At 39.5% G+C, this 21,457-nt stretch overlaps 3 protein-coding genes across 6 annotated transcripts in view; 1 reads left to right on the plus strand and 2 right to left on the minus strand.

Annotated features, from left to right (window-relative positions):
- The window catches only part of TBC1D4 (TBC1 domain family member 4), a 111,150-nt gene extending 108,232 nt beyond the window's left edge, over window positions 1–2,918 (minus strand). The window contains exon 1 of one of the 2 annotated variants that reach the window (XM_059839148.1): window positions 2,781–2,918. Coding sequence is in view for 1 of the 2 variants with exons in the window: in XM_059839147.1 (XP_059695130.1) it covers window positions 2,781–2,846 (66 nt within the window). In the remaining variant the exon portion in view is untranslated. The remainder of the gene's footprint in view (window positions 1–2,780) is intronic. The other variant, XM_059839147.1, reaches the window with a different exon arrangement.
- Window positions 242–7,689, minus strand: COMMD6 (COMM domain containing 6). Its single transcript, XM_059839152.1, has 7 exons — window positions 7,605–7,689; window positions 7,345–7,403; window positions 6,818–6,883; window positions 6,563–6,639; window positions 5,192–5,360; window positions 3,944–4,096; window positions 242–2,920 (listed from the first exon to the last, which is right to left on the minus strand). Exons 1-7 carry the CDS (start codon window positions 7,651–7,653, stop codon window positions 2,870–2,872), a joined length of 624 nt encoding a protein of 207 aa, XP_059695135.1. The 5' UTR covers window positions 7,654–7,689; the 3' UTR covers window positions 242–2,869.
- Window positions 7,690–11,530: 3,841 nt separating this feature from the next.
- Window positions 11,531–21,457, plus strand: part of UCHL3 (ubiquitin C-terminal hydrolase L3) — a 42,427-nt gene continuing 32,500 nt past the window's right edge. For 2 of the 3 annotated variants that reach the window (XM_059839154.1, XM_059839155.1), the window contains exons 1-2: window positions 11,531–11,687; window positions 11,927–11,938. In XM_059839154.1, coding sequence (XP_059695137.1) covers window positions 11,646–11,687; window positions 11,927–11,938 — 54 coding nt within the window. In that variant the 5' untranslated portion in view covers window positions 11,531–11,645. The remainder of the gene's footprint in view (window positions 11,688–11,926; window positions 11,939–21,457) is intronic. The other variant, XM_059839153.1, reaches the window with a different exon arrangement.

Consider the following 21,457-nt stretch of genomic DNA (forward strand, 5'->3'; position numbering starts at 1 on the left):
TTTCCTGGTTCAATACATTTTGTCTAGCTTTCAGTAATTGATACAAAGAGTCCTTGCAGCCTGCAGTTACCCATTAACTCCTTGGTACCCCATCACAGAGAAAGACTGCATATGTCTGATCTCCACCCTAATTCAATAAGGAAAGAAGTTTAGTCATTGTCTAGTCCTGAACTTTACTCATTGCAGTATTTACAAGACAGACTTCCTTGCAGTAGGCTTAAAACAAAACACAGACCAGCTCTGTCTTTATTACCTACATGTTTAATCACTGTCTGTGGACTTACAAAAATATTCAAGTTATACAATTTCTATTAATCAACAATTAGAATTAGGAATACATAAGGACTCCTGATTTTCTTTGAAAAGATCTGGTTTCTGCACATATAGACAAACAAATGAGTAGCTTGTTTGGACATATTAGTATCGCTACCCTTAACCCTTAAGTTTTTTGTTTGGTTTCCTTTGAATAAAATACTTAATTCTTCCATTACTCAATAGTGATCAGGACACATATCAAAAGTCTGAGTACACAGCCAAATTTAAATAGTAACTTCTCTGAAAATTATCAAGACAGTAAATTAGTATAGTATACATGTCCAAGCATCTTCCAGCCAGAATTACAACATGCTCAAATTCAGGGACATTTAAAAAAATATTCATCAATACTTCTCGAATATCTGACTTGACAAAATAAAAGTTATTACAAAGGCTGACAACTTTCTCCTCTTGCTGATGGAGCAAGCAAAAATGCTAACTGGGTGTTTCCTCACTACCTTCCAACATCTACTGAACTGTTAAGACATGATTAATTAAATCTTCTTCTCCATGCAGTTCCAATGAAGGCACAAGTATTTCCAGCTATACGAAGAATTTATGTGCATTAGAACACAGAGGAAGTTATTTGTAAGGCTCCAGCTTTACTAAAAAAAAGAAAACCTTATTTTTTTCTGGAACTCTTGCATTGATGTAAAACAATTAATTCACTAGGTCAAAGCATGACAATGTTTTCCATTATATAGCAGCCTTACACTCCAACTTCTGCAAAGTAAAAAACAACAGAAGAAATCAGCTGCTCACATCACTTTTCCATACACATTTGTTTGCTCTATCCTTCAGCCCTGAGCCCTTGCAGAGAGACAAAGGAAGGGGCAAACAGGAAGTGTGCTCCCAAGAGCATTTTGTGACACTACACCAGGAGGGTCCCAGAAAATACCAATCTGCTCTACCTAGCCACAAGGCAAACACCTCAGACTTCAACCAGCATAAACAAAGTATTATCCAGATCCATGGTCATGGCCAAAAACTCTTGTCAAAGGCAATACTGTTTCATTTATTTGGGCTTCTAATCAATTCCAAGTACTGTTTTTACGCATCATGCATAATGCCTAAAATAGGGGCATTCCTGAAAGGATTGTAGCATATGCAGCATGCACGATGTGCTGCAGTTTATTTTCATAGCACAAAAAGGCAGGCATAACCTGTATCAACAACTTTCATCCAGCTCTTAAAAAATGTTAATTTAATAAACAGATTTGACTTAGAAAGGTAGAGTCGAGTTCACATTTTAAGTGCGCCTGAAATCATTTGAGGATCTGTCCCAGCAAAGCTGGTACTCAGTCCCTGCCAGCCTGAAGTTGAAGCAGAAACTTCAATCTGCTTATTAGTGTGAATTATCTCTCTTCAGATTTACTTATTCTGCTACACCACCAGCACATCTGGAGATGCAACAGTATTGCTTTCATTACATCCCACAATATTTGCAGTGTGTTTTGTTTTATGGAATATTCAAGGAAAAAAAATTAAGAGGCGAGCATGCAAGCGCATTGGATTGATCACTCCCCTTTAGAAATGCCCCCATTCTTCAACATCAAAGTCAAAGTTTTGTTGGTTAGGACACCTTCTTAGGGCAACATGAAGAACACAGTCCAGTGGCTGCCTGTTACAATGCAACATGTAAAGAAATCTTTTAGTGTGGTCCTTTCTCTGATGTGCTTGGCTACCTCTCCAGACTGAATTTTCAAGTTTTCTCTTGACTTTTCTATTGCAGAGGTTGAAGTGAGGTAACTAAATCAATATTTTAATTTAATTAGAAAGAAGACTGCAGACCAAAACATCAAGCAGAATGCCACAGATTAACAATGGATGAAATGAAAAAACAAAAACCCATTAAAACACTTTTGAGTTAATTTTCCTTTCTACCTTTATGTAAAATTAGCCTCTGGGCTTCATTTCAGAGAATTTTGGGTTTCTGAAAAAACTTAATTCAGTCTTTATAAGCCTAGGTGGTGGGAAATAAATATTTGAAATCAACAAGCTGTTAGGACAAGTACAGTCTCCAGTTATTAAAAGACTGGAAGCCAGATCTGCAAATAGCTGCAATCAACTACCCAACAATGCTATTCTTGAAGAGTAGCTGTATGCTTGTAACTTCTTATTCTCCTTATATGTAATGCTACTGTGTTGAGTCCAAGCCCATCCTAATTTTACAGATAAAAATATTAACATGGGATACACTTCTCTCAGTATCTTCCCAGTCAACATTTTCAGGTGTCTTTATGCACTACAGAATTTAGAGTGTAGTTTTTTACAAGGGTATTAGGAAGTCTATAGAGATGCTTCTCCATACACATCCTGATCTTTTGTCTACCAGGATGAGCAAAGCTGGACACGTTTCCACAAACACTGCAGAGTTGACTTCAAGTAATCAAAAGTGAAGAAATCTTCACAGCAATGCAAGGGTGATGCTGACCAAATCCTGTCAAGAAGACAAGGATACATACCTTGCTGAACAATGGCACTTTATTCCCTATGCAGAATGGAAAGTTTACTTGATCTTCCTCCAACATGTCACTGGAAATAAAAGTTCCCTTCAAACTGTTTCAAGAACAGATGCCATTTCCTTGAACTGTCGGAAGAAGTTCTAAAAAGCAAGAATTGGGACAAATTTCAGTTGCTTGAAGAAAAGCTCAAACTGCAGTTCAAACTAGTGTGTTAGACAAAAAATACTGCCCATATTTCTCACCTTCAATGTACAGCTTGAACTGAAAATATCTGCTTTGCTTTCTGTGGACTGGTTGGCATTTGAACACATTAACTATGAAACCTACAAAGGCGATGCCTTATTAGCATGGGCTTGCCTATTAATAGGAAAAGATGCTACAAAAGAAAAAATAAAAAGTAGCTCCTGTGCCATAAAAAATAAAATAAAATAAAAAACCTCTCACACAAATGTTTCTACTCCCAGCTGAAATAATCCAGATTTCTCAAATGTAGCATTCATTTCCTGAAGTAGCTGAACAACAAAATATTAAATAGGCTTCAACTAGAATAAATGCGTTTCACAACACCCAAAGATTAAGAATATTCTTCTCAAATTTCTGCCAATCAAATTCCAAGGATCTATTTACGTTTGTATGATATTCTAGGTGATGTATTGACCCTTTAAACAGAAATACAAGGGCCATGTTTATGCAAAGCTAAAAGTTACATAAATTCATAGATGGAGACACAGTAATTAAGAGTCAGTGGTGATAAAGCAGACTAATCTCCATTCCCAATCATTAGCAACTGTTAGGCTTAAGCCAAGTTCTAGATTTTGAGGCTGGGGGACAGTTCCATAGATCAAAAACACTCTATGAACTTTAAATATGGCAGAATGACAGTTGGCAAGCTCTGAAAGATTTTATGTCTTTGGTTGTTAGTTTATTTGTAAGAGAAATGATCAATTACTGTTAAATTAACATTTTCAGCAAAGTGAGGTAGAACTAAATACTATGAAGTAAGTATTTTGTGTTTTAAATAGTTATTCAATGCTTCCTGTTTGCATGACTGTACGAGGGAACAAGCAGCACAAACATATGCACCAGGGTATACAGCTGACCCTCCCAACAATGGCACTGTTGTTTCTAGGAGACTGAACATTGAAATAGCACTCAGGACAGACCTTGAACTGCGGGATCGTCATTTCAAAAGATTTGTCTGTTATTTGTCCTGAAGGGTCTGCCACTGTTAGTGTCACTGTGACATAGGGGTACTTCAGAGACCTGCAGGTGTCAGAGCTCATCGCAACTCCCAGCTTCCATTTCATATCTACAAACTAAAAAGATGAAAATCATTGGAAAAAGTGTCACAGACAGAGATCTACCCTCCTATTGCTATTCACTTGGAGGGATAGTTCACAGACAACACCGGACATCTAGAGATCTTATCCAAATGGAAAACAAACATAAACATTCAGGTGGTATTGTGACTACAAATCATCTGCCCTTCCCTTTAATGGTGAATAAGTAAGTAATTTAATAAGTTAATTCACTTTATCTGTTTACCTTATCCAAGTACAATCAACAGGCATGTACACTCTTAAAATTCTAGTAAGAGGAGCTTAAGCCACAGAGTTCACCCAGCCTGTATATAAGGAAAGCAGGTTTTTGTCATGTTTTCTTCTTTTTAGAAGTTTCTAAATCAGAAGTCTTTAAGTCTAAACCAAATAATTCAGAATAGCAATAAGAGAGAAAAATTATGGCATTTCATAACTACAGTTTAGATAAATCAAAGTACATTTCAGACAAGTAAGCTATAATTTTTAGCCTTTTGTGAAGAAGAGCCTTTAGAAGTTTATATCAAGCCTCAAAAAGATTCTCCTTTCCTAATTCTACACTCTTTTAAACTGCTGTCAGGAAAAAAAAAATCTTAAAATGTAAACAAATTGCTACTTTTTCAAGCAAAAAGGGAATGCTGGAAACTGAAAGAAAATACCTTTAAAAATAATATTTGAATTTAAGGGGGACAAAGAATAAGCAGTTTAGTGCTAGTGTTAACAACTTTAAAGAACAATTTACACTTAAAACAGATTTACATAATGAGCTAATACAATAGTCTGGCAGAGTGACTGCCATTCATCTTCCCTAAGAGTACTACAAAACATGAATTCTTAAAAAGGTAGAAAATGTGACTTTATCATCCAAACAATAATATTATAAAACTGTTCAGCATGCAGACAACCTTTATTGTATATGCTGCTTTATCTGAGTAGGTATTTGACAACACGTAAATGTGCACAAAGGTAGTACAGAAGCTTTCAGCAGCCTATCTACCTCTGCCTGCCTGACAACACAATACAACACACACAGTGAGACACTGACATTTCCAAAACGTTCATCATTAGCTCAGCTGCACTTTGTCTGTTAGTTACCTGCCCCACTGTGGCTGTAGTTCTTGCATCTTCTGACACAGCAATGGCTTTGCCCTGCTCATTCCACACGTGCCGAATGACCTGAACTGCGTGTTTTGGCAGAGTGCTGACGCCGCTGCCCAAGGAGGTGACGAGTTCTTCTGTAGAGAGGTTGTTTCTGGCTGCTGTGCTATAACAGATACATCCAGAGACCACTGCATCAATTTCATTCTCCACCAATTTAATACAATTCCTCATTTCACCCCAAATAGACAGCTTTTATTTCTACTTTACATGCACTTTAAAACAATTCAGCAGCCCATGATTACTTTTTTTCCCCAGAACGTCACTGATAATCTGTATCCATGTGCAAAAAACAACATGACCTTAATATGCTTAATATGCAGAGGCCTAGCTTTGCTAGCCTTGCTAAACATCCAATATCAAGCCAAAAACAATCACAGCCTCAAGTGCCTCACAGCCTCAAGAAGGCTGAAGTCAGTGAGGTGTGTGTGTAAAGCAGTTAAACAGTATCATTATTTTAGAAAGAACTCAATTTAATTAAACACTCAGCAGGTGGAATTGAAGTGCCACCAAAAGTACCTTCTAGGTCACGGTATTATGGGTACTAACAGGAGTCAAATGATGCCATGAACCCTTCAACTGAAAAGGTAACAAGTCTAAAGGAAAATTGCATCTTGATTTCCTCTACGGAAACACCTACTCTGTGTTTACTCATGCAGCTTCACTCCTCTTAAAGAGGCCTTAATACAAGAGAAAGTGAGCTGGTCCTCCAAGTAGCACGGTTGAATATAACTTCAGATGTTCTATTTTATAGATGGAAAAGTAGTATTTTAAATTTCTACTGGTATATTTTCCTGAATTGTATTAACGTTGCATAATATGTTTAGCTAATAGATACTAAAAGAACAAGCAAGATCTTGAAAATTTTATCTTTCTAAAAATAGAAAAATGTATCAACTAAAAATACTACCTAAAAACTCAACTCATGGCAGAATGTAATATTATAAGCTCTGTATCCTTCAAAAAGGCACCAATGCTGATTTCTGATCTCCAAGAAACAAGAAGTTGTTAAACCACACTTTTTCCAGGCAAAGGCCCAGCTGACTTAGCTTTAGAAGTGATCTTAACTTCCTCTATCTTGCCACTATATCTAGAGCATGCAGACAGCATCTCAGAACCATTTCCTCTTTTTATTTTTTAATCACAAAAAATGATACTACATATTAAGTAACTACGCTTTTAATAACACAAGCTAAGTCCAGGTGTTCTTCATTTTATATTGACATTTGATATAACTTTTCAACACCACCATAAAGTTGTGATGGAAGGAAAAAACACATGGTGTAAAGTAAATTATTTTATGCTTACCTAAATAGAAATGAAAGAGTGTTAGCTACTTTTGCCAGGTCACCAATATTAATGTCAACCCCCGATGTTTGAATTCTCTAAAAACAGAATGTTAAAATAATTACAAATAATAAATTATACATTAGTAAAAGCATCTTCGTATACACAAACCAACAAGAAACACACACAAGAAGCCCCACATCAAATTGGGAATTCTATCCTTAACAGCAGATACAGCTACTATTCTTGCTCACAAGGGCTGGTGTGCCAACTTACCTGACACAATTCAGCTGTATTTATACCTGGAATCTTATGGTTCAGATGTTGAATTATTTGTTCACACTGTGAAAAAAAAACATGTTTAAAGACATTGTTGATACAGAAACGGACAAGAAGAGTGAAGAGTGCAGAGTATAGACTGAAGTAATTGAAATTACTGATTTTAAAATTCCATCAAAGCCAAGGAAAGAAAATGAACCAAATCAAGACTTCAGTTTCTACCTCACTAATTAACACACCAGTTTCATATTAACTGTTCAAGCACACACTACAGTAAACAAGCCAAATGTTTTTTTAGACCAGTTATCTTGATAGAGCATGTTTAGAAGTCTCCTGTGATAAAAACATAAATCAAACCCATTGCTCTGATCTGCTTGATGAGGACTGATCTGCTTGATGAGTCAAATCAAGGTACCACATACCTAAGGTTCCCTTTGCATCACACAAAACCTTAAAGAGCTTAAATAAAAAGGCTTCCTGGAGTGCTAGAAGCCCTTCCCCATCCCATTTATCACCCTACTTACCAGCTCTGCAAAAAAGTCTTGAGGTATTAAACGAATCTTATCTGCTGCACCACCATCATCTGAAAAACAGTAGAGATCAGAAGCAAATACCTAAATAAAACGTTACAGTAATAAATCCAGTCTTTCCCCGAAGAACACCTAGGCCATCACGCATGCATTTACCTTCACTGAACTCAATCAATTTTAACCCACACGTGCCTGATGAAAGCCCCGGCTGCCCGAGCCCCCCACTCCTCACCCCGGCTCCCCGCCGCCCTCACCCAGCGCCACCAGCCCCCTCGCGAGCGCGCCCGCGGAGCCGGCGGCCATGGCACCGCGCGCCAGCCGAGCCCCGACTTCCGCCACACAGCGCTCGCCGCGCTGATTGGCTCCCAGCGCCCCCAGAGCGAGGCAGCGGCAGCGGCGCCGCGCTGATTGGCTGCGGCGCGTGGAGCACGCGCTCCTCCCGCCGCTCTGCTGCTGCTCCCGCCCTCACGGAGCGGGCTGCGGAAGGGTGGGGAAGGGCAGAACCGCCCCGGCCCCGGAGCGAGGCACGGTCGGTTGGCGCGACAAGTTGTTCGCCGAGAGTGGTTTGCTGACAGGGTTTTCTTCGTGCTCCTTGTCAAAGGCGCAGGCACGCAAATCATAGAACATAGAATGTTAAGGGGTTGGAAGCGGCCCTAGAGATCATCCAGCCCCAATCCCACACCTCCCACTAGACCAGGTTGTCCCATCCAACCTGATCTCGAGCATTTCACGGATGGGACATCCACAACATCTCTGGGCAACGCATTTCAGTGCCTCACCTCCTTAGCAGTAAAGAATTTCTTCCTAATATCTAACCTAAATTTCCCACTTTCAGTTTACCCACCCATTCCCCCTCACCCTGTCACTACATTTCCTGACGAAGAGTCCCTCTCCAGGTTCCGTGTATGTCCCCTTCAGACACTGGAAGGCTGCCATGAGGTTTCCACACCACCTTTTGCTCTCCGGGCTGAACAGCTCCAGCTTCCTCAGCCTGTCTTCGCAGGGGAGCTGATGCCTGTTCTGTGTGTGTGTTCCACACAGGGTAACTTAGTACTGAATTACCATGCTTTGTGCAGGTGGACTCTGGAATCAGCCCTCAAATAAACTGTGTGGTTTGGGGGTGACTTGTGTGGGTAAACTTCAGCTTTAGGGGAAAGAACCACCTTTTGTAAAACTACAAACAGAACTGTGTTCAATAAGCATTTCATACTAATATTAATTAAGTTTGAACTCTGGCTGGAGTACTAAAGCAACACTGACCCTTCAGCAGTTTCACTTGTAAAAATAATATTTTTACACTTCTCTAGTATCAGTTTTACATTTGCTTTTAGCCTTCTTAATATATATAGAGAGAATAATGTTGTAATCTCAGTAGATCTATTCCGAGGCTGTGACAGTAGTAAGACATAACTCATCCCACAGTAGTGCTAAATCTATGTATTTTCAGTAAGTGTTAATGAAAGAATTGATGCCTATATAACTGATCTGTTACAAGGTGCTTATATAGCTTGTTATGAGATATCAATATAACCTAAATCATGACTTTTTGTACATCAATATATCTATATGACCTGATATAGCTATATAACCTAAATAATGACTTTATATAGATATATATATATATATATATATAAAACCTCAATCATAGCTTTGTTTTGTAATGTAATGCTAGTATATGATTGACTAGTTGCTTGATGCTGAATAGGCAAAAAAAGAAGAAAAAACTCGCCAAGTGGGTAGCTTTAGAGATTGATAAGTAGAGCATTTATGAAAAATTGGCTAGTACAAAGCCAATTAGCCACAAAACAAAGAATTTAGGCAGGTTCAGACCAGACAGACCAAGGAATACCATAACTGTGCATGCTCCAAAGACAAAGCTGGAAAGTTCAGATGCGAAGAAGACCTTGGAAGCCTTCATCAAAGACTCCTGATGACGCCCAAATTGGGGAGACACAAGCATAGTGCAAAAGAACGATATAATAACCATGAGATCATACCATGTAAATTAGTTCTGGCGTGTATGTGATGATGTTGTAGTGACATAGTGACACGAAGCAACTCTTACTGTATAAATACACCACAGCACTTGACAAAGGTGGGTGAGTTAGGTGGAGAAATCCCCCTCACCACCAGTGCTGCAACAAACAAATACCTGCTCTATTAGACATCAGTCTGTGGGGATTTATTTCCAGCCTATCTTTCAGGCATCAGAATCTGTAATATATTTCAGAAAAAGACTAATAGTTATGGAACATGCTGTGTTTTTATGAGCTTTATACATTTATGACCTGTCTGATCTTGGCCTCTCCCTTCTAAAGTATCTAATTAAGTGTGCAAATGATTTTGAGTAGTCTGTTTTTACGACCTCGTGGTTGTCAAAATACTGGCAATGTATGCATCACTGAGATCTGTCTCTGATGCTGAGGACTTAATAATCTCTTTGTTCTTAACTTACTAAACTCTAATACATACTTTGTTATCTAGAGAACTTAACATATTATTTTATATTACAATTTCATTAAGTCTCTCAGCAGTGCCCTTAGCACTATGACTAATATTCATTATGGTACTTTCTTACTTTCTATCTCCAACATGTGGAGATGGGAGCTGAAGTTTAATATCTTGATTGTTAGGTAATTACAAAATCATTTGCTGAAATTTTAAATATTTTTTGTTTATTTTCATTGGCAAATAAATATGCATTAAATTTTTTAATTTGGAACAGAAGTTGGTGAAATATGAATGGATTTTGTCTTGTCTGCCTATCTGTGGAAAAGAGGCTGACCCCAACCTGTCTACAATCTCTTTCCCAATAGTTGTAGAGAGTAATAAGGTCCTCCCCCCAAGCCTCCTTTTTTTCCATGTTAAGCAGTCCCAGCTCCCTCAGCTGTGCCTCATAGGATGTGCTCTCCAGACCCTTCACCAGCTTTGTTTCCCTTCTCTGGATTCGCTCCAGCACCTCAATGTTCCTCCTGAACTGTGGATTCCAGAATGGACACAGTACTGGAGGTGTGCCCACACCAACTCATGATGTGTTCCTTTATTTTTAGCCTTTCTGAAATAACTTGAAAGAAGGCCTAACAGTAAATCTGGTATGTGTACATATATAAAATATAATCACACTGTATATGCTATGTATGTATTAGATTGTGATTCATCTTAGCCAAAAGGCCAAGAAATGCCATGTTTAATGGTCCTGAGATGGGAAGTATGATGGGATTTGTAGCTATAGAAGATAAATGTTTTTAATCATGTTTAACACATCTTGCAGTAATTTTCAGCAAGACATATGGGGACCTCACCACCCAAGTCCTTGCTGCTACTCTGAGGTCTTCTCAGGCAAGACGAAGCTGGGAGTCAGGCATGGATCTTTTCTCTCTGGCAATCAGTGCTAGGACCTGAGGGAATGGCCTGAAGTTGTGTCAGGGGAGGTTTAGGTTGGATAACAGAAAAAGTTTCTTAATCCAGGAGGTGGTTGGGCACTGGAAGAGGCTCCCCAGGGACGTGGTCACAACACCAGCCTGGCAGAGTTCAAGAATCGTCTGGACAATCCTCTCAGGCGCACGGTATGACCCGTGGGGACGTCCTGTGCAGGGCCGGGAGCTGGATTCCAAGATCCCTGTGGGTCCCTTCCAACTGAAGTATTCCGTCATTCTGTGGAGTGGGGGTAATTTACTGCCACTACTGCTCAGGAGTTCCTCTGGCTCCCTTTGTCCCGCCTCGCCCCGTGGCCTGCCCCGTCCCCCGCGAACGTATTTCGCTGAACTCCGCCCATGCCTCCCCGCCGCGGTTCAGCTTAGCTGCTGGAGGCCGCTCCAGGGGGCCGGGCTGTCGGGGGTCTCGGCGAGCGCTCCCGCGGCTCCGCCGCGTCCAACTCCAGCCCCTGCCGTGCCCCGACCCTGAGCGGCCGCGCCCCCCGGCGGCTGCGGCGAGCCCCGCAGGCCCCGGCGGCGGCGCGGGAGAGGAACCACCCGTTGCCCCGCTGGGAGAGTCCATTGCCGGGGGAGCCAAGAGGGCGGGGAGGGGGGAATCTCCCGGGCCTCGCCACCCGGAGCACGGCGGGGTGGGGACGGCGGCCACTGCCGGGAGCGCCGTCCTGGCCATCTGTGCGAAGCGGCGCGGCGGTGCGGGCGGGCACCGGGCGGGTGTTTCCTCCTTCGCCCGCCCCCCCTGCGAGGCGCGGCGCGGTGACGCGGCCCCGGGTCAGGGCTGAGGCGCGGCGGCACCGTGAGGCGCTGTCAGAGCCGCGCTGAGAGGGTCCGCCCAGCTCCGCACCGGGATCCGCCGCCGCTGCCATGGAGCCCCATCGCTGGCTGCCCCTGGAGGCCAACCCCGACGTGAGTGCCTGGCCTGGGCAGTGGGGCGCTGCTGTGTGCGCGGGGGGCTGCCCGCCCGACAGCCTGCCTGCTGTGGGGTTGGCGGGAGGATGGCGGAGGGGAGAGGGCAGAGGGCTCCGGGCCTCGCCGGACCGCATCGCCTCTTAAGGGGTGGCTGGTGGTGGTAGGGATGGAGGAAGGTCTTATTCCGTGGATCCGACTGAGTCTTAACTGCCTTCTGTTTTCTGCTTTCTTTTCAGGTCACGAATCAGGTAAGAAGCTTTTATTTGAGGTAACCTTTAGTCTGTGCAGCTTTGGGCCCTTCTACTCACGTTTTCGTGTAGTAAAGGCTCCGTCTTGTCCAAGGATAGTGCCCCCTTCCTTCCCTACGCGTGTCTGCGCTCGTCTTCTCGTGTCGGACCGTACTGGAACCTCTCCCGTAAAGATACTATATGAACGAAAAACGAGCAGTAAAAAGAGAATAGTTGTGGCCTGGCTATTACTGTAATGAAATTTCTGATTTTTTCAAGGTGGGTTTCAATTCATTAATTAGTGGTTAAAACATTAATTTCTATATAACATGTGGACCTGTACATGATGGCTTTGGGCACATGTATGGATCTGCTTGCATCACGGTGTTGTAGTCTCATACTTATTTGGCTGACCATAAAAAATGATGTAATTTTACCATATTTGCACTTTTCCGCTTATTAATGACAATATGTGCATGATTGGTTATTGCTGTTTTTGTTAGTGTGGTAGAACCCACGCTAGAGAAAGGAAGCTTGTTTTAGTACACAAAACAATGCCCCCACTAAATAAGCTCTGGCTGAAAGGAAATCACACATACTCTAACCCTGCATCATGTTCTCAGTGACAATTTTGAGCATAGTGTTAATGGTCAGTTGTTGATTTCAGCAGGCCTCTTGATAATGTTAAAGATGGTGTCTAAGCCAAAGGGCTCTGAAACTTCCAGCAGCAAAATTGTATTCTTAAAACTATATTGTTGAAATATTTTGGAAACTGGGAATTTCTCTGTGTGAAGAATGTTTTATTTGGGTTTTTTGTTGTTGTGGTTGCTGTAATATACAAAGTACCTCTGCTGTAGAGTGAAGAGTTATTTGATACTGGGTCATTTTGTGCATTATAGTTTCCTAGGGCAAATAATTTTAAATTCTTACAGTATTGCTGCTGTAGAGCGATTTGAAAAGTCTATAATCCCAGTCTCCTGAGTTGAAATTGATGGCCTTTCTTGGGAGCCCATCTTGAACACGAGCTATAGTTTCTTCTTTTTAATTTTGAAATTCTGAAACTTAGTTTCCAGTTTGGAAGAAAATAAGGGAATAAATAACTAGTAAGAATTTCCAACTATCTTACTTTTTCTTCTGACTTTCCAGATGGTGAGATGAGCTCATCATAGTATAAATTAAGACCACCTTTAAAGTAGAAATTGAGGAGGAGAAAATAGTGACATTCTTTCATCTGAAATATCTTGTATCCCTATGTGCTTATGTTGTATGGAGAAAATCCTAAAGGAATGTCAAATGTACAATTTTAAGTGTGTTTAAAATTAATCTCTTTTGCCCATCGGTGATGGATGTAGATGCTCATGGATAATAGGAATTTGTACTCCACAAGATTTTCTTGTTACTGTTTCTGTGTAGAAATGGCCACTTGAAACCAATTGGACTTCCTCCTTCACTACTAGTCTTGACTGAGCAGGATTGTTATTATCTAGACTGAGAGATATATATTAAAAAATAATAAATATGTGGGTGTTGAATATGAATGCACCTTGCATTATTAATCATTGTTCTTTTAATCTCCCCAGTACAGTGGTGAACTGTGTCGCAACAGGGCTGTTAGTCATAAGTTATTCATATCCTGCTTGTGTTTAAAACAACAATAATAGTAATTTGAAATTCTAATGAAGTTGGTAACTAATTTTTGGAAAATCCTGTTGAGTTAATTGCAAGGATGGGCATTTCTTCTGGTTCTCTGTACTGTACTCTGTAAAGTATTCTAGAAGTCTTCAACATTAAAAACCCCTATGGTCTGCCTCTACAACCTGCAATTTTCGTGTCTGGTAGTCATTTAATACATATATTTGGTCAGACATCTAGCCAACTGCCAAGTGTTTCTTCTTGGGGTTTGTTTGTTTGGTGTTTGTTGTTTGATTTTTTTAGTTGAGTGTTAGACTATCTCTTATGCATACTACTTTTGTTAGTGTTAAAATTATTGCTAGGTATGGTAGTGAAGTCTTAAACAAAAAAAGAAATTCCAGTGACCTGTAAGATGCATAGATTCTTATTGTTAGATTGTAATTACAACTATCATCAAGGGCTTATGCTGTTTTGATTATTTTACCAATAATTTTATTCCCCTTATTAACAGTAATTAGTAAGGAAGTGTACTAAATGCAGGTTCATTTGCTTTTAGTATGTTCTGACAATACTGTGTCTTCTCTGCTTTTAAAGTATAGGCTGAAAATTTGAGGCTTTCAGTCTTTGTGGTAGAAATTCAGATGATGATGGAAAAAAAGGTTATTTCTCAGTTAGAGGTATATGAAGTCTTTCCAAAAAATGTCTCAGAAGTTTTTCTTTATCTGAAAGTGTTTCTATTATAATACAAGTCCAGGAATTTGTAAATCCTTAATCTGTATAGAACCTCTCTTTGTACATATGTGTTAAAATTATTTGAAGATTCAGAAACTGGCTGCTGAGGGTAAACAGTAGTATTCTTTCTTAAAGATTTCCAGTGGCAGTGGAAATGTGCCACGTGTCTGTAGTGATGTTTTCAAGAGAGAAGACAGTCATTCAATGCAGCGCACAGTGCTGGTGGTAATGAGTGAAGTCAAGAGTTAAATGTACCCTACAGTGCTAAGTTATTGTCACAGTATTTCTTTTTCTCTTTCACTTCTGCAGTCTGACAGAATGAATTGTTGTCTACCTCTGATACAGAAAGAGTTGATGATTCAGCATTTTCAAAGCTCCATTTTGTGTACAGTGATAGCAGGGAATTAATTGTTTCTTCTCTTTGACCTTCCTTTGGTGGGGGCCTGACATGACCAGTGCTACCCTCCTTCCTGGGTATCTTAAGGGATTTTCCCGAGAGAAAGCAAGAAAATTGTGTTTGTCAATTACCATATATATGATATTGGTTATCTTGTTCCCAGTTTCTTCTGAAAAAAACCAAAAATGAGACTGCATGTAAATTTTTTTGAGTGAAGAGATCAGAACACAAGCTGATTGTTCTTCCTCATAATGTTGCTTCAGTCTGGCTTGCAACCCACAATTGATTGTCTAGGAAGTGTAGATAAACAAAAAGTATGGGTGGATATTTTTCTTGATGTCCTACCTTTTTGCATTCTCTCTTCCCTTTCTTCATCTTATGCATTCTAAGAAAGATCCCTGCTTCCTGAGTAAGATAACATTTCCACTCAGGCCTTCATTGGATCCAGATAAGGACAGAGTAATTGAGTGCATCTGATTATGAAGCTCAAGCACTGGCTTCAGAGTTCGACTACTGAGTGTTGGCTGTGGCTTGAGTTTCTTTTGCCCCATAGGGCTTAGTTGCTGGTTCTTAGTTACCTTCCAGCATTACTTGTAGGCCTTTGATCCTACTTTTTGGGGGGATTTGGGATTTTGAGTTTTTTAAGCCATTAAGGTATTGAGAGTCAGCTGCATAAAGAAGATTATTTTAGCTTATGAACACTGTTGACAGCTGTGACTTGAAAGTTACAGGGATGATAAAGCTCACAAAGCATAGAACAAATGGCAGAAACTGGATACAGCCAGTCTTTTTCCATTTATGGAACTCCTCTCTTCAGGGTGTCAGGCAAATACAGAGAAGAATTAAGTATCTTGGAAGCAGGACTTGGTCTTCCTAAAAGATCTTTTCATTTCCTGGACTCTGAAACACTATCCCACAAGCTTTCGCAAAGAAAAGCCATAGTGATCAAAATAATGGAAAATGTGGTGCGCACAATTCTTGAAGTGTGTTGCAAGGTAGCGCTCATAGATAAGGTACTGAGGTACTGTCTAAGTGTGAAAGAATGGCTATGGAGAAGCACAGATGTCCTTCTAAAATGCCTAGCTAGGCTTACTTTTTTTTTTTTTTCAGGTGAGGGAGTGGAATTTAACTCTTTTGTTGTAGCAGGCACAGGGCCGGCTACGACTCCGTGGAGGGATGTTTAGAGATAGGTATTTGCTGAGTCATAGGAATTGAACCAGGAGTCCTCACTCTGGTCCTCCAGGCCTGCTTATCTCTCTGTGACCCCATAGGCTAGTTTCCCTAACCCTTACAATTGGTCAGTTTTCAATCCTCCCTAACCCTATAAAAGAGGCTGTCTTGGCCTATTTCTTAAGAAGAGCAGCTTCAAGACCCTTCGCGAGACCCTCAGAATAAACCATCGTGGAACCCTTGGCCACCTTCTCCTCTCTCTTTCCTCTGCCTTCCAGAAGCCACAGCCAGCCACAGCCCCTACGAGCAAGCTAAGAGCTGAAATCATAAAAGAGCTGATTTTCACTAAGAGCTGACAATCACTAAGCTTGCTAGGGGCCACAGCTGTGCCGCAGTCCAGCCTAGGGCACCCCAGCCTCCAGAGGGCTGAGGTATCCGGCCTTGAGACTGCTTGCCTGGGGCGCTTACCCTACGAGGGATCAGCTATCCGGCTAAGAAGCTAGCCCTGGTGGCTTCATTTTTATTTTACATTTTGTGGTAAGCTGAGTGTAATTAGTGGAGATAGTGTACATGCTTGGAAAACAGCCTGTTATTACTCGTGTAGCCTCAGAAAGTTGAAAACCAGGATTCAGTTTGAGTCTTTCTATAAAGACAATATCCCAGAAAGACTTTCACAGAGCCTTCAAGGAGGGAATGTTGAGCCTGTGATGCTGCATAGCAAAGAATAAGCACAAGGATAAATATGAAGGAATTGTAGGTGACCGCTGTGAGAGCACTTCGTGAATGGCTTCTAGTTTAAAATATCTCCAACTATGTAGCCCTCTTACTGATATTTATATATACCTATTTAAATAGGTAAATATGTTGCACAGGGAAAATTGTCACTTGTTTTGGAGTTTAGAGTAGTATTTATATGAATAGTTGAAGGATTGCCTTAGCTCAGTCTTTCTATGTTCTACAATAATTGAAAACTATGAAAGTAATTGAAAGCTACAGTAATTGAAAGCTATGTATTTGATTCATCTACTTGTATTTGCCTCTTCTGTTCCTTCTTATGATCTTTTTTGCTCAGTCTTTTAGTCTTTGTTACAAGGAAATGCTTACTGTCTTGAAGACAAACGGGAAAACAGGTGGCAATTATTCGTGCCTTATACATTATCTTGCTGCACTGAAATGCTTTTACCCACTTTGACATTTTCCTTGCTTAAAGGAGCAGCAGAGTCAGTAGAATCCTATGGTTGTTTCAGTAAACTGTAAAAGAAGAAATGTGCATATCAGCGTATTTAGAACAGTGGATTGATCCAGCTAATTTCTGTTGCAAGTAACTTTTTAGATCATGCAAACAGGTCTGTTAAGTGTTTTTTCACAGAGTAACCCAGTGTTCTGTTTTGAATCAGTGTCTTAGTATCAACACCTCAGGACTCTACTGCAAGCATTTTAAAGCTCTTGCTCATTGGTTTCGGAGGAAGTCTGGGTCAGCTGGTTCATCCAGATTTCTTAGTGCTTTTTTTGCATTGCTGCCTGTGGGATGCCCTGGTTGAATATGCACAGCAGTACCTGGGCATACTGAGTGTTAAGTTTCAAAACTACTTTATGGATATGTGAAAAATATATACCTCTCATTTTGAAGAACAGGAACACTAACTGTGAGTCAGTGTTGCTCTTTTAGACACCATAAAGTAATGAACACAACTGGAAGGATAAGAATTTTGTGGATGTAAGTTTTCTCACATTTTTGAAAAACAAATTTGCAATGGGCTGTATTCTTTATTATGGTGTCCCAAAGTACAGAACCAGAGGATATTAAAGAATTTGTAATAAACTTTGATTTTCCCAAGGAAGGCTGTTATAATGGGTCATGTCTTGTTTGAACAAGATCATACTGTGGCCATTCTAAGTGAGGAATAGTTGGTAAAGAAGAATAATGCAGTAAGTTCCAGCTATCTCTTTGCTCCTGGTGTGCTTTTTGACCTGCTGTACAGAACGAAAGTTTTTACAGCTGCTACATATGACTGAAATGATGCTGTTTCTAAAATGTACTGAAAAAATATTCCTTCATTTTAATTTCATAAATGTCATGATGAAAGAATGAAGAAATATATCCTTATAATGCTCCAACAGTAAAATATTGTTTGGGTGGTTCCCTTATTTCCAGAAAGGAATTTCACTTCTCAAATAGACTTGGTTTTGTTACATGCTTCTAGAAATTATGTGTAAAGAATTAAAAGCAAAATATTGTGCAATTGTATTTTTAATATAGATTAATAAGAATTGGATACTTTAAGAAATTAATAATTTTCCCTTTCTTGATGATTATTCAATCTGTTACATTTTACTCAATGTCTTACTACAGTTTGGGGGAAAAATACCTTCAATTCACTAAAGTGCCAAAAATTCTTGTGCTTTAATGAAAAAGTTAGAAAATATTGATTGTCTTAATTGGTTTATTTATATGTTGTCCTTCCAGTTTCCTAAAGCCGCAGGAACACTTCATTTTTGCAGAGGAAAGTCTTAACTGCGGTTTTGTTGTGATATAGAGATGCTTTAATGCATTCAGCAGAAGTACAACAAAATGTAGATGCTGTGGGTGTTTGGTTTATATTTGTGCTTAGAAGAGGGTGGCAACAGTTGGTTCTTCTCACAGAAGCTCTCTTCTGCATCTGAGAGTCTGAAAATGTTTGTGCATTTTGCCAGTTTTTACCATGAAAACTGCTGTTTTCATGGTTCCAACTTATATGTAAAATACCACAGTAAGATGTGGAAAAATCGAGGTCTTGAGTATAATGCCTTAGTATTTAAAGTGATATTCCTGAACTATTTGCAGAAGCTGTCCAACTTTAGTTGCACTTAAATGTCAAGCTCCTATTTTGTTTCAGTTTTTATCCTCACTTTGTTTTTACATGCAAGTGACAGAGTAGAAAAGCACATTGCTGTTTAGACAGTATTTCAATTGTGCATTTACTACATAAGTTTTATTATAAATTTCACCATTACATTGTCTTATCCCACTTACCCTTTCTGCATCTCCATAAACCTGATAGATCAAATCTTCCTACTGGCTCTGTAACTGTGTTGGCAGAAGTAGGATTCTAAACTCACGTTAAAGATAACTGCTCTGTGCTTTTTTCAGTTAGTAGGCTGAGTAGTGGTACCAGCAATGAAAACAGAATAGCTTATACCACATGCTACGTAGGTAGAGTGCCTAGAAGTGCCCATTGTAATGTTTATGCTATTAACCAACATTTAGACATACAGATTTACAATTTGTGATCATTTAGAATAGAATGAGGTAGGCTGGAAGGGGCTTTTGAGTTCTGCAGACCAACCATACTCTGTTCAAGACAAGTTGCTCAGCAACCTGTCAAGTTCTGAATTTCTCAAGACACAAACTCCACAGTCTCCTGGACAGTTTGTGCTAGTGTTTTACTGTGTTTGTTATTTTTTAAAATATTTTTAATACCTTCCTTATGAAGTTATATTTCCCTGTGTTTCAGCCTCTTGTTTCTCTGTATTACTGTGCGCCACTGAGATGAGTCTATCTCCATCTTCTCTGTGCTCCCCCTTATCTAGATATAAACAGTAGTAGTTAGGTGAGAAAGAAGGGCCTTCTGGAATACTGGGGCAAAAAGGACAAATTCATAGGAAGAGCAGATAAGGGTGAGGGGTGTAAAGTAGTTTCTAAAGTGGCTTTTTGTCTAGCTAACTGGACCAGTGAAAAAACAGAAAGTGTTTTTTAGCAAGGTCTTTTAAGACAAGAAGAAAAGAGACAACCAAAACTATGACAACAATCTGTAAAAATAAAGTTGTGAAAAAGTGAATGCTAGATACAGATGGGGGGGAGGGAGGTTTGTGCTGCTGTTGTTCTTCCTGAGCTCCTCTAAGACTTCTGTAATATAGCCAAGAATTTTTCTTTTTTTCATTTACAAGGTGAAAGCTCAAAGACCTATAAATTAAGAATTGTCAGCAGTGTGGTAAGCAGTGTCTGAGAAAAAGATTCTGATACTCTCTTGTGCAGATCCAGAGAAATATGAAGCTGCTATTTTACGTTATCTTGCATGCATAGTATCACTAAGTTAAAAGAAAGTGAACAACTGAAAATGAGTGAGCCCTCAAAGAACCCTAACTGTTTATTACAGTAGGTGTTTGTAGAATAAAATTGCTTGGATAATCCCTAAATAATTTGAAAGGAAAACAGCAGAGATCTCTCACCTTTTTAGACAGTGACGTTATCTAAAAAGTGTACTGAACTTCCTGCTGTCCTAAAACAGGAATGACTTTGTCTTCCCATCCAGCCATCTATTGTTCATCTGTTACCCATCTGTCACTCTCTCTTACACAGGGACTTAGTCTGCACAGTTTTTAAAATCTACTTAATAATTTTCAGAAGGCTATTTCTATCTTTTTTTCCAGGCCTGAATGAAACCCTATTGACGCACTGAGAGATACCTTCCTTCTTTGCCTATTTTGAATCTATCCTTAGTATTTTGTTTTTGGTTTATGATTCTACAGTAGAGTTGTTAGTCTGGTTTTGTGTTAAGATCACTGCTTGTCATACTAAGCCTATGCTCTTGGTGTTCTTTTTAGTGCTGACCATCATTTTTCACTGTCACTATCATTGTTTACTAGAAGATAAAGTTTCTCGGATTGTTAAGTTTCTAGGTGGTATGGTAGCATGAATAATGAAAGGTGCCCTGTATCAATGGAGTTTTAGTTCTGTTAAATTCTTAATTCAGGAATTTGAGTAAACCATTCTTGGGTTTGGTTAGCATTTTGTTGACTTTGGGTTTAAAAGGGTTGGTTTTATTTTTGTTGGTTGTTTGGTTGCTTGGTGATTTTTTTTTTCCCCAGTGGTGTAGAACAGAACAAGAGACTAAACCACTTATTTGGCCAGTAACTTAATGAGATTCTTTATTGTTGTCTTTTCTGGTTTGTGGGGTCTCTTTCTAGGTGAGTGTTGTCTTTTTTTATTTTTGGGCATTTGTACCATTATTATTTCATGTAATATTGCAAAATATCAAATGATATTGGAATGGAAAATCAAATTTTTTCAGTTGTGTTACTTTTCCTGCAATAAAAATGATAGTTTAATCGGTGGCTTAATAAGAGAAGTACTGAAAGTACTTATTAATTAATATTTTAATGCACCCATACGTGTAGTCTCTTCTCTTTGGAATTTTTTTTTTGGAGATTCACAAAGTGGTAATTATCTTCACAATGTAGAAGGTTAGAACAAGAGTTCAAAGTAAACTGTCTTCTGTTTCATCAGTTACTAAATGCTTAACGCTTTCCCTTTTCCTCATGTTCATTGAAAGATCTTTGTATGCCACAGTGTACAATTAGTTTTTCTATATAGTTGTGAATGGTCACTAGGTGTATAGTAACAACAGTTCCTGAATTCAGTTAGGTTCTTCTAGGCTGACAATGAAAAAATTTCAAATTGTCTTTGACCATCTCTGTGGTTATTGATTCTGCAACTGTTGTTGTGATGCCTAGTTTACTTGAGTAGAAGAATATCCATTTAAAAAGTGATCCAGTCATCAAAATATTACTCCATCAATACATGACTCCATCATAGTTTAAAAGGATTTTTCTTGTAAAAGCTACACTTA

This window comes from Haemorhous mexicanus, chromosome 2 (genome assembly GCF_027477595.1).
Source record: "Haemorhous mexicanus isolate bHaeMex1 chromosome 2, bHaeMex1.pri, whole genome shotgun sequence".
NCBI classification, from domain to species: domain Eukaryota; kingdom Metazoa; phylum Chordata; class Aves; order Passeriformes; family Fringillidae; genus Haemorhous; species Haemorhous mexicanus.

Bases quoted from the DNA above. Each gene is read 5' to 3' on its own strand.
- COMMD6 (XM_059839152.1), bottom strand. From the start codon at position 7,653: ATGGCCGCCGGCTCCGCGGGCGCGCTCGCGAGGGGGCTGGTGGCGCTG. The intron at 5,361-6,562 runs GTAAGCATAAAA...TATCTGTTATAG, and splicing joins ACTCTTTCATTTCTATTTAG to CACAGCAGCCAGAAACAACC. The intron at 4,097-5,191 runs GTAACTAACAGA...TCATCTTTTTAG, and splicing joins CTACAGCCACAGTGGGGCAG to TTTGTAGATATGAAATGGAA.